Below are 12,841 nucleotides of genomic sequence, written 5' to 3'. Positions count from 1 at the left end.
TGCCCTCTAGTGAGTCTGGCTAAGGGTTTATCTATCTTGTTGATTTTCTCAAAGAACCAGCTCCTTGATTGGTTGATTATTTGAATTGTTCTTCTTGAAACCTACTTGGTCAGGATGGATGATTGTTTTGATGTGTTCTTGAATTCGGTTAGCGAGAACTTTATTGAGGACTTTTGCATCAATATTCATAAGGGAAATTGGTCTGAAGTTCTCTATTTTTGTTGGGTCTTTATGTGGTTTAGGTATCAGAGTAATTGTGGCTTCATAGAATGAGTTGGAGATTCTTTTTTCCATCTCTTGAATTCTGTTGCTGATACTTGCATCTATGGATCCAGATTTCTTTCCTAGGATTTCTATCTCCAGAGTTGTCTCCCTTTGGGTTTTATTTATTGTTTCTACTTCCAGTTTTAGATCCTCTATGTTTTTTTTTCAATTTCATCACCTGTTTGGTAGTGTTTTCCTGTAACTCTCTAAAGCATTTTTGTGTTTCCTCTTTAAAGGCTTCTAGCTGTTTACCTGTGTTTTCCTGTATTTCCTTAAAGTCCTCCATCAACATCATGAGAAATGACTTTAGATCTATGTCTTGCTTTTCTGCTTTAGATCCAGGACTTGCTATGGTGGGAGAGTTTGGTTCTGATGATGCCAATTAACCTTTGTTTCTGTTGCTTCTGTTCTTACACTTGCCTCCTGCCATCTGATTATCTCAAGTATTTGCTGTCCTCAATATATCTGATTGGAGTCCCTCCTTCCGATAATTCCAGTTAATTCAGGACTCCTCAGAGTCTACCTTTCTCTGTGATCCTTTGCTTGTGGGCTCCTGTGAACCTGAGATTCTGGGTGTGTCAGAGTTCTTGGCAGTCAAGTTTCTCTGAGACCCTGAAATACTGGTTTGACCAAGCTCCTTTTATCCTGGGATCCTGTTGTCAAAGATACTGGGTGTGTTACAGTGCCTGGAAGTGGTGTCTCCTTTGAGGAGCGTGGAGCTGTCTAGCCAGTGGTCCTAAGATCGTGTGGAGAGTCCTCTAGAGACTGTGGGGGTGTCCACCGACTCTGTGCCCAAGGTGATCCAGTGCTGGCACCAACTAGAAGGGACTTGTGCCCCTGGTCAGGCCAGTTTTTTGCTTCCCTAATGCTGTCTCAGGTCCCGAGAGATTGGATTGGAACAGAAGTTGAGTTCCATACACAAGTGCTCCTAAGATTGTGTGGAGAGTCCTCTAGGGACTGGAGGGGGGGGGTGTCCACCGACTCTGTGCACAAGGTGACCCAGTGCTGGCGCCGACCAGAAGGGTTGTTTTCAGTCTTTCTCTCACCTCCCATTGCATACTTCCTCGAATCTGTGATTCCTGATGCATTCTGAAACTTTTCCCATGGTTCTCATCTCCACATCTAATTCCTGGGGACAAGCACCAGGGAAGTGACAAATGACAAGTGAGGGTATTGGAGACAAGAGTCCAGGGAAGACAAAGGTAGGAAAGCAGTTGTAGAGTACCAGGGAGCTTTTCCAGTCACTCAGCAGTGGAAACTTCTTCATATTCACTTGCTTTGTGAGAAAATCAAGTCACAGAAATGTTTCATTATTTTCTTACAACCCATAGTTAACCCATAGAGTACTGACTTCTCTCCTTTTCTGATTTCTCAGGACTCTCTGTCACTCCCAGCCAGGTACCCATGGAAGAATCATTTCCTGTGACAGGTGAGTTCATTAAATTCTTGTGGCTGGGGAATAAAGTTCTACTACAAATGTGTCTGAAAATACAGTCCCTGTCTTCAAGCAGTATACTCACAGGCTTAATAGGTTCAAGAAACATTTTGGTACAAACAATAGAAAGCTTCATGTGAAGACATTGTACTTAGGAGGGAAGAAGACTCCTAAAGTACAAGCTAATAACTGGTTCTTTCGTGACACTTGTTTAAAACTGAGATACAATCCATATACCATGTGTCCAATAAGATGGTTTTAACTAGACAAATACAAGCCAACCAACCAACCAACCAACCAATCAACCAACAAGTCAGCAACCACTCAACCAAGTAATCAATCAGGACAAGCACTGGAAAGATTTAGAGCTTATCTTAGTTTGGGTTTTATTGCTATGAAGAGACACCATGACCACGGCAACTCTTACAAAGAAAAACATTTTATTGGGGCTGGCTCACAGTTTCAGAGGTCTAGATCATTATTGTCATGGTGGGAAGCATGGTGTCATGCAGGCAGACATGGTGCTGGAGAAGGAGCCGAGAGTTCTACATCTTGATCCATAGACAACAGAAGGAGATTGTGTGCCAAACTAGGTGTAGCTTGAGCATAGGAGACCTCAAAGCCCACTCCCATAATGATATACTTTCTCCACTAAGGCCACAGCTACTTCAACAAGGCCACAGCTCCTAATAGTGCCACTCTCCATGGGTCAAGCATTCAAACACATGAGTCTATGGGGGTCATACCTATTAAAACCACCCCAGAGTTTTCTGCATTGTATCTACTACATATGATTTGAAAACTAGTCGTGCATTCTCTCAGAAGTTAAATAGTTATCCTATGACCCAGTGATTCTGAAACTCTTGTGCTAGTACTAAATACAAATTAAAAACCTAAAAGAAAAGAAAATTGAAAACTTACTGTCTTAGCTACTTTTTTTATTGCTGTGATAAGACACCATGACCAATGTAACTTATAGAAGAAAACGTTTACTGGGCCTTACAGTTTCAGAGGGTGAGTTTATGACCATCATGGTGTGAAGCATGGTAGCAGACAGGCAGGCATGAAACTGTACCTGTAACTGAGAGCTTGCATTGTGAACAACAGTGAGAGAGAGAGAGAGAGAGAGAGAGAGAGAGAGAGAGAGATTCTCCAACAAGGCCACACCTTCTAATCCTTTCCAAACACTTTTACCAACTGGGGAACAGTCATTCAAATATTTGAGCCTATGGGGGGCATTCCCATTCAAACTCCTACACTTTTGTCCATACAGGTTCTCATATGTGGATGTTTCTAACACCTCCAATTCATACCAGCCCCAAAGTGGAAACTACTTAAATGTCTATCAGTTGAAAAATGGTCCAATTCTTTGAGGCCACTGGGCACTAAGTGCAGGGCTTTTTGAATTTATTAACCACAGTAGTTGGACAATATGTGCCAGATGAAGGCTTTAGAGAAATCAGGTGTCTCAGAAGGGATCTGAAGTGTGGGAGCACTTGGGATGAACTATCATTATTCTATTTCCTTATAAAATTCTTGTTTGAAACTCTTAGAATCCTCCAGGAGACCTTCCATCTTACCCACAAACAAAATATCTACAACTGGTGAGTAAGTAGATATTTAAAGCTCAATACAAAAGCGGCAAGAGGATGGGTTTCTCTGTCCTACCAGCAAAGTCTATCTATAGCCATTTTTCATTGAATCATAATTTCATGTACCCTTGGCTGGCCTGAAATCCATTATACAGCAGAGGAGACATCAAAGCCCACTCCCATAGTGATACATAATGACCTTGAACTGTTCCTCTGTTTGTACCTCTTGTGTACTGGAATTACAGGCATTTGGCACCATATTCAGCTTATGTTGTGCACAGGATCAAACTTAGGGCTCAATGCATGCCAGTCAAGCACTTTACATTGAGTTATCTTTCTGGTCCCTATTTATATTATAACATTTTTATGGCAGGCTACCACTGTGTAACCCTGGCTGACTTCAACTTGCTATGTAGATCAGGTGACCCCAGAATCAGAAATATTCACTAGAGTCTGCTTTCCAATTGCTGGGCACTAGCACCCCTGGACCTATTTATGTTTATATACATAGCCAAAATGCGATTTTATATCATTCTTATTTATTTAATTTTTTTACATGCAATATGCTTTGATCATACTCTTTCCTCTTTGCAATTCCTCTCAGATCATCCAAATTTTCATCAAAACCTGTCCTATGAAGGTCAAGTGTGAAGTTTTTCAGTTGCAGCATTTTGTTAGTGCTTAGAAATATCAAAAATTTTTAGTATTCCATATTTTGGACTTTTAGTATCAATGCCAAGTATGCACTATTATTTATAAGTCAACTCATTGTATGGTAGTACCAATTCCACTGGACAGATGGGAAAATGGACTCACAGATGTTGAAATACTTCCGAGAGATTTCCTTATATAAATGTTAGTCTGGGCAGTCATAACTGGGCAGCCTGACTCTGTGGATGGTGTAATGGCTATTTTTGTGTCAACTTGACACAGCTGGAGTTATCACAGAGAAAGGAGCTTCAGTTGGGAAAGTGCCTCCATGAGATCCAACTGTAAGGCATTTTCTCAACTAGTGATCAAGGGGGAAAGGCCCCTTGTGGGTGGGACCATCTCTGGCTGGTAATCTTGGTTCTATAAGAGAGCAGGCTGAGCAAGACAGGGGAAGCAAGCCAGTAAAGAACATCCTCCATGGCCTCTGCATCAGCTCCTGCTTCCTGACCTGCTTGAGTTCCAGTCCTGACTTCCTTGGTGATGAACAGCAGTATGGAAGTGTAAGCTGAATAAATCCTTTCCTCCTCACTGACTTCTTGGTCATGATGTTTGTGCAGGAATAGAAACCCTGACTAAGACAGATGGTGTTCATAAATGTCATGGCTTCTGCTTCACAAGCATGTGAGCACGTGTGTCTGCCTCCAGTAGGGAGAAGTCTTCATTTGTTTATACTTGGTCCTCTTTTTCATTCTTAGAAAAGCCTATGAATATCACTGCCTCTCCAGAGGGGCTGAGCCCTCCATTTGGTAAGTGATCTTGTCCATATCCACTTCCTTTGTATCCAATTTCTTCATGCAGACTATTTTCCCTTTACATGGAGTCTATAGAGCTATAATTTTGCAGCCTTGTGCATAAAATGTTAAGGGAATTACAATATTAATATAGGAGTTCAGAATTTGTTGAGAAAATTTAATGAGGCAGTTGAAATTTTCCAAATAGTTAAATAAGGACATTCCTCATCTCCCTCACTCTCTTACAGCTATTTTATTTTATTTCATTTACTTTTGTTTTGTTTTTAATTTTTTATTGGTTATTTTGTTTATTTACATTTCAAATGTTATCCTCCTTCCCTGTTTACTCTCCGATAACTCCCATCCCATCCTCCTCCCCTTACCACTCCTGTCCACCTTGCCTCCACAGGAGTGCTTCCCCACCCACCAGCCCACTCCTGTCCCACTGCCCTAGCATTCCCTTATGCTGGGGCATCAAGTCTTCACAGGACCAAGGGCCTCCCCTTCCTTTCATGCCAGATAAGGCCATCTTCTGCTACATATGTAGCTGGAGCTATGGGTCCTTCCATGTGTATTCTTTGGTTGGTGGTTTAGTCCCTGGGAGCTATTGGGGGTCTGGTTGGTTGATATTGTTGCTCTTGGTTGATACTGTTGTTCATCCTATGTTTGTTGTTGCAAATCCCTTCAGCTCCTTCAGTTCTTCTCCCAAATCCTCCTTTGGGGTCCCCCTGCTCAGTTTGACAGTTGGCTGCAAGCATCCCCATCTGTATCGGTAGGGCTTTGGCAGAACCTTTCAGGAGACATCCATATCAGGCTCCTGTCAGCAAGCATTTCTTGGCATAAGCAACAGTGTCTGGGTTTGGTGGCTGCATATGGGATGGATCCCCAGGTGGGGCAAGTTATCTTTTTAGAAATAAGTCAGTAGTATAACAAGGTGTTGATTGTGTTAGAAGAGAAATTGTATTGGGATTCAGGAAAGGATCTCTTAGAGCATCTCTGTACAGAGAATTGGACTTATTCTGTTCTGACCCCTGTTGGTGATGGTGGGGGTGATCATTGTAACTGATGGAGGTGAATAGAATCTCAAATCATGAATATGGAATCGGGTGTGGAGATGAGCCTTTTAACATCTGTTGTCAACTTTCTTTCCTTTAGGTTTTGCTCATCAGCACTATGCCAAGGGGAATCTGGTTGGGATATGCCTTGGTGCCATGATTATAATAATCTTGGTGGGGGGCTTCTAGCAGAGGATTGGCACAGTCGGAAGAAATGCCTGCAACACAGGATGAGAGCTGTGCAAAGGCCACTACCACCCCTCCCACTGGCCTAGAAATAACTTGGTTTTAAGCAGAGGGATTGATCTGACATACATTCACAACCATGGACATCACCACTAGAGCCACAGACATGGACATACTCAAGAGTGGGGAGGTTATATAAAAATTGAGCATGGAGAATAAATATGAGGCAGAGCCAACAAGGTAGGATGGTGGGTCATGGGCTTTCTTGGTGCTCAATCAAGAGTTGAGCCAATGTCTACTTTGCTATCAGTACTCCACAATGGTATGGGAAAGTCTCTTTTCTGATATCTTGCACATTGTAGGTATCATAATAGACCTATGTAATGGCCTTTCTTCAACCTTCTCTAACATGGAGTCAAGATTAATTTAGAAAATACCTGCCTTTCACAGCTGACCTGTTCCATCATTTGTGCACAAACTCTTGTTCTCTAATAGTCTGTGTTCCTCTGATAGTCCATGGCTTTAGCCTTTACCCTAACTTCATCTTAGGTCACAGTTGGACATGTCTACTTTTTAGAAAGGAAAATGTATCCCCCAGAAAGTGGGGTAGGGTATTACTTTTTATTAGTATATAATCAATATGATCAGCATAATCTTGTTTTTGTTTATAGTAGATATATTTCAAGATTTGAAATGGGTGCCTAAAACTATAGGAAGTACAAAATCCTTGTACCCATCATGTTTTTTCATACATATATACATATATTTTTGCATTTTAAGGCCTTTAAAATAAGAGGTATCTGACTAGAATGTCTACGACAGTTGATCTGACAAACAAAATGGCTATTACATATTCATGAACAGGCAGGCAGTGTATAAACATCCACAAGGTTATTTTACTTTCTGAAATGTAATAGTGTAGGATGCTATAAAATTTTTTATTTCTATAATTTTCCCATTTAATACTTTCTTTTTTTTAAAACAACCTTTTTATTTTAGGTTTATTTATTTGCTGTATATCAATACACTGTAGCTGTTTTCAGACACACCAGAAGAGGGCATCGGATCCCATCACACATGGTTGTGAGCCACCATGTGGCTTCTGGGAATTGAACTCAGGACCTCTGGAAGAGCAGTCAGTGCTCTTAACCCCTAAACCATCTCTCCAGCTCTCCACTTAATATTTTCAACCTAAGGTTGATTACATATGGAAACCATATGAAGCAAAACCACGCATGAGGGCTTCCCTGTATTAGAAAGAGTCTTAATCTTATCTGAAAGGCCAGAATAGTCAAATTCAGAAAGATTGGAAATAATCATTTCTGGAAGCTGATAGCAGAAGGGACTGCTGGAAGTACTAGAGTGTGATGAAGACTGTTTTGGAACCAGAAAGAGGTGATGGTTGCCCAATACTGTTAGTGTGCTACCAGCCATTGACTGGTCCACTTAAAACAACTAGTAAGTCATGTAAGCAAAGCAGTTAGTGCCTATACTAGTTCATGGGAGAAAAGCTAAGAGGGTATTTAGTTCAAGGCTGGCTTTGTACTACATATGAGCCCATATCTCTTTCCCGTCCTGAGGGATTCAGTTATTCGTGGGTGCGAGGGGGACCGCAAACCTGGAAGGAAATGAGAGGAAGGGAAGGAGAGGCAGGAGACCAAGAAGGGTACCTATCAAGGTCTCGTTTATTAGGCTGAGGTGCCTTATTTTAAAGCATACATCACGGGAAATAGGGGAGGGGTCAAGGGGGAATTTTACAAAGAACAAAGAAGCGGGCATCTGCTGACATGAGGGCCGAAGTCAGGCGCCAGGCAGTGGGCACTCTGCATCTTATCTCCGGAACATAGATCCTCCTTGACAGCCTTGGGTGTCAGGCCGGGCTCAGGCGTAACTCATGTCCTTGGATGTCATGGGAATTCAGGAAGAGATAGGGAAGAGGGGACTATAATTCAGCTTTTACAGCCTCAGGTGCCAGGGACTAGGGAGCAGGGAGTGATAACTAGCTCCTAGCACGAGGCCATTTGGCCTGTCAGGGAGATTGTGAAGGGGCTTGCTTTCTCACGGGATGGTCTCTGACATATCTCAAAAACAAATGCAATTTTATGTCTTCAGATAGTCAAACAGTATTGTGTATTTAAAGAGCACAGAATGATTTTGAATGTTTTCAACAGAAAGAGATATATTACATAATATACATATGTGTTTCCCATATAAATGTACAACTTTAATTTTATGTGTGTTAAATATTGATTTCTGCTGCCACTTCTGGTTTTAGATTTTTTTATTTTAAAAAGTATGTAACTCTTACAGAGTCAGAGTTACAGGTGGCTATAAGTTGCCCAATGTGGGTTTTAGAAACTGAACTCTGGTTCTCCTGAAGGGCAGATGTATTCTTAACTGCTAAGCCATCTCTCCAGCCTCACCTGCTGCTACTTTCTATTCTTGACTTTGCTTCCTGTCTACCGACCTCACTTCCTGCCTTATTTACTTTTGTCTTCCCTTGTGCAACAGCAGCCCTGCACATAGTATAGGTTGCCATGGTAGTCTTGTTGCTGTGCATTGGAGAATAGAAGGATTCAGCAAGTGCCCAGAAGTATGGGTCAGGACTCTGGATAAGAGGTCCCTGTCATCCTATTTAGGGGCCTGGGATGTGGTCTTGGTTTGGGGTATGTGGAAAATTACTGTACCTCAGTGGGGTTTTTCTTCTAGAATTGTGGTTGAGTTTGACACAGGAAAGCACCCACTAATATTCACTAATGACCTGCTCTTCAGGGACAGCTGAGGATTGGGATATATGGCTTAGCTGATAGGAACCTATCAATGATGTTTGGAGGAGCCAATGAATGAAGTCAGTGTTCTGGAGAATTGTATAGGGACAGATACCCGTAACCTTTGGTTATTTTCTTCAGGAACCCCCTTACCTACTCAGTTTCAATAAGCCCCTGGGTGCCTCCCTGACATGCAAACATGAATATGCTACAGTGCTACTGAGTTGCTGANGATATTGTTGAATTNTGGAAGGATGGTCTTCCTGTATGCCTTACCAAAGTACTCACAGTGAGAACTTCCTTCTTGGTTAACAATGTGAACAGATCCAAAACATGTATACATACATTTTCTGCAGTAGAGTAAAGACTGTGTTCTTAGAAGCCAGTAGTGGGAAGAGGCTGGTGATCCAGATAAATCAGTGTCATGAGAACAAGCATTGCTTTGATGTTCACCTCTGCACACGTGTACCATTCCTGTAAATAGCAGCGAGTCCTCTAGCCATCTCTCATCTTTGAGTGTGGTTTGTAGACAGAAGATGGGTCTGAGAGTATGGGACACAGGAAATATACCTCAAGAAAAATGAATTAACCAAAAAGATGAATTAATACCTCGGTTGAGGGGCTGGATAGATATCTTAGCAGTTAAGTTTCTGCTCCTTTTAAAGAGAACCTAAGTTTGATTCATAGCACCGAATTCTAGTGGCTCACAACCGCCTGTAACTCTAGCTTTGAGGGATCCTTTATTCAGGTGTACTTGGACACATGTAGACAAATACACACGCATTAAAAAGATTCTGGTCAAAAGCTTATGCCTGGAGAGGTTATANCCCCTAGTGTGTAATCTGCTACTGTTTGTTAAATGGTCATGTGGTCAAACTGCCACCTAAATTTTAAAATTTATTCTTGTAGTCTTAAGCTGTTCTTAACCTGGGACAGAGAAGATTCTTGGGCTGCAAAACAAAAACAAAATCACCACCAGGCAGGCCTGTAATCCAGTGCTGGAGGGATGGAGACAGGGGTACTAGGCTCACTATGCAGTCAGTTTAGCCAAATCAGGAAGTTCTAAGCATAGAGACTCAGTCTCAAAAAGTAAGGTGAAGAATAGACATTAAACACTGACCTCTGACCTTCACATGCACATGAATGATCACCCAAGCATATATCACACACACACACACACACACACACACACACACACACACACACACACACTTACTTGGAAATATAACTCAATAGACAGTCTGTACCTACTGTGACCCACATAGATTGGATCTTAAAACCCTGACTAGAGGTGATGAAAGGATGAAGATAGATCGATTGACAGATGCTCATCTAGGAAATCAGGGATCAGGTAGATGCTTGCTACCATTGTGGGGCAAATACTTCTAGCAACCTGGATCTTCATCATGTTTATGAGGTACAGCACAAGGGAAGAGCTTAGCAAAGACTGGTGGGCGATCTCTGTGGGTCTCAGTCTCAGGTTGTAATGTTATGGTTTACATTAAAGGTTTTGATTACTACGCTTGAGAGAAAAAAATATAAAAGCAAAAACAAAATGCCTCTAACATGTAAGCACCTAGCTCATTCCAGCAGTACCGTAGTGGCCCACTTCCCCCTTTCCCAGACATTGAAGGGCTAGTCTTAAAATTTGATCTTGTAATATATTCTATTTTTTCAAAATAGGCCAGAAGGTTAAATGCTATTTCTGCTTTTGCAATCAAGCTTGCTTACATTGCTCAAAAGACGACTTGGACAACTGTAAGACCTATATGTTGAAATAAGTCTTTGCTACATGTAGGCAGAATACACACAGTCTCGTAGTTTTTGCCTTTCTAAGCTCTGGGCTGGTAAGACTAAAGACTTGGGAATGGCCCGAGGTGCCATCCTGGCACCAAGTAGTCCAGGTGTCAGTTCTAACAAAAGCCTCTTTTCATTAAAACCCATTCTTGGCCATGGCAAATCTGATTGACCCCGGATTCATCACCTGAAATAGCCAGGGTGATAGAACCACTGTTGTTAGTTTTTATCCACACTGGTCACTCAATTGCACTTAGACTCTTTAGGAAAGTTTTGCCATCCCTTAGGTAAGCTGTAGCCAGTCCTGTGGGGCTGAAGCACTAGAGTCCTGGACATGTCGTGCCTAGGTCAAGGATACACATTTCACTCTCTGTGTTTCCTCTGTCCTCTACCCTTGGCTGTGTGTGTCCTTGGCTTTGGTCCCCAGAGCTGCAAAGAAAACATAAAACCAGAAGCCAGCATAGACTTGTAGGGCTATAGAAATAGGTACACCCAAACAGTTGCCACATTCATTTCCTGCTTTGCATCTCGCTGCTATTGTGTAATGGTTTCTTTGGGGATAATACTTTTATTTTGTAGGGAATCTCATTAAGATGTGGGGTGTTCCAAAGGGAGGTGAACCATACCATACTGTAGGGCAGACCCTTTAACACAGGAAAGAACCAACTCAGTGACTGAGACAGGTATACTAGGCCCATTATTCCCCAAGTATATAGAGTAGTGAGGATGCTGAGAGACACTCAGACCAGACTGGCCCCAGCTGCCTTTTAGAACCTCTCCAAACTGTCCAATGGCCTGCAGGTTGTGTAGCACGCCTCAAGTTGTCAGCTTTCTTGAGTCATTGCCCATGCTGGGACGGGCTTTGGTGACATGGCTGGCCTTTGAGTCATTGCCCACGCTGGGGTGTGTTTTGGTAATGTGGCTGCCTTTGAGTCATTGCTGCTTCTTAAAGTAATCCTAATAAAAAACTCTGGTTTACCAAATTGATTTTTGTGGTGTCCATACTTTGGTCTGTCATTGGTGCTCGATCTGGGTGTGTATAGTTAGCATCTGCTCAGGAACAGTGTTTGTTTTGTGTTACCCTAAGATTTGCTTTCAGTTTTGTGGGGACCCAGTAGTAAACACAGTTCTTCATGAATGCTTTCACTTTTATTCCTCAAAATACTAGTGATACAAATGTTTTACATTTACCATTGTTTAGTAATATGTGTGAGTTTTAAACATAGACCTGGGAAGGATAAGGACATTTAGCCCAGATACCAATAGGTCAGAGAGGGTGCCCAGAGAGCCTTCATTCACATTCAAGGCCCCCTACCCTTTTGGAGGATAATGGCCTCAAAAAATGAAATTAGGGAAGGAAGGACTCTTTTTTTTCTTAGGATCCACTTGGTCACTGGTAATGCTCAGTTGTGGATGGCTCGCCTTCATTTCTTGGATCAGCTTCTGGATACTGGGATTAGCTCCATCAAATTTCAACTTAGGTCGAAACCGGAGGAGAAAAATGGTTTCTTGTTTCAAGAAAATCCATTTAAAATTCTCACATGCCTTAAATGTTTCACGGGTCATTTTAATACTACACTGCAAGGTGGAATTACATAGTGATATTTTAAGTCTTATTTTGGTATATGATAGATGGATGTGTGCCCATGCATGTGTTGCTGGAATACACTCTTGTAGATATTTATAGAAGCTAGAGGTTGCCACAGGGATGTCTCTCAGATGATTCTTTAGCATAATGCCCCTACCCAACTTAGTTTTTTATATTAGTGTTTAGCTTACATGTATGTATGTGTACCACATTCATGCCTGATGCCTGATTTCTGTGGGGGCTCAGAAGAGGGCACTGGATCTCTGGAGCTGGAGTTACAGATGGTTGTGAGCTACTTTACAGGTGCTGAAGACAAACCTGGGCTCTCTGAAAGGGCAGCCAGTGCTCCTAACCTCTGAGCAATCTGCTCATTCACAACCATCTTAGTTTTTAAAACAGGGTCTCTCACTGACACTCTGGAACTTATCATTTTGATTAAACTGGCTATCTAGTAAGCTGCCAGAATATTTTTTTTGAAGTTTGTCTATGTTTTTATATTATTTTATTTTATATATTTTCTTCATTTACATTTCAAATGCTATCCCTAAAGTCCCCTATACTGTCCCCCTGCCCTGCTCCCCAACCCACCCACTCCTGCTTCCTGGCCCTGGCATTCCCCTGCACTGGGGCATATGATCTTCACAAGACCAAGGGCCTCACCTCCCATTGATGGCCAACTAGGCCATCCTTTGCTACATATGCAACTAGAGACAC

General features: G+C 42.0%; 1 protein-coding gene across 2 annotated transcripts in view; it reads left to right on the top strand.

Annotated features, from left to right (window-relative positions):
* Positions 1–6,217, top strand: part of Gp6 (glycoprotein VI platelet) — a 22,416-nt gene extending 16,199 nt beyond the window's left edge. The window contains exons 5-8 of one of the 2 annotated variants that reach the window (XM_021168650.1): positions 1,640–1,693; positions 3,253–3,303; positions 4,698–4,748; positions 5,889–6,217. In XM_021168650.1, the coding sequence (XP_021024309.1) occupies positions 1,640–1,693; positions 3,253–3,303; positions 4,698–4,748; positions 5,889–5,977 (245 nt within the window). In that variant the 3' untranslated portion in view covers positions 5,978–6,217. The remainder of the gene's footprint in view (positions 1–1,639; positions 1,694–3,252; positions 3,304–4,697; positions 4,749–5,888) is intronic. The other variant, XM_021168651.1, reaches the window with a different exon arrangement.
* The last annotated feature ends 6,624 nt before the right edge of the window (positions 6,218–12,841 follow it).

Source organism: Mus caroli, chromosome 7, assembly GCF_900094665.2.
Source record: "Mus caroli chromosome 7, CAROLI_EIJ_v1.1, whole genome shotgun sequence".
NCBI lineage: Eukaryota > Metazoa > Chordata > Mammalia > Rodentia > Muridae > Mus > Mus caroli.
This window is presented reverse-complemented; position numbering and strand designations above follow the sequence as displayed.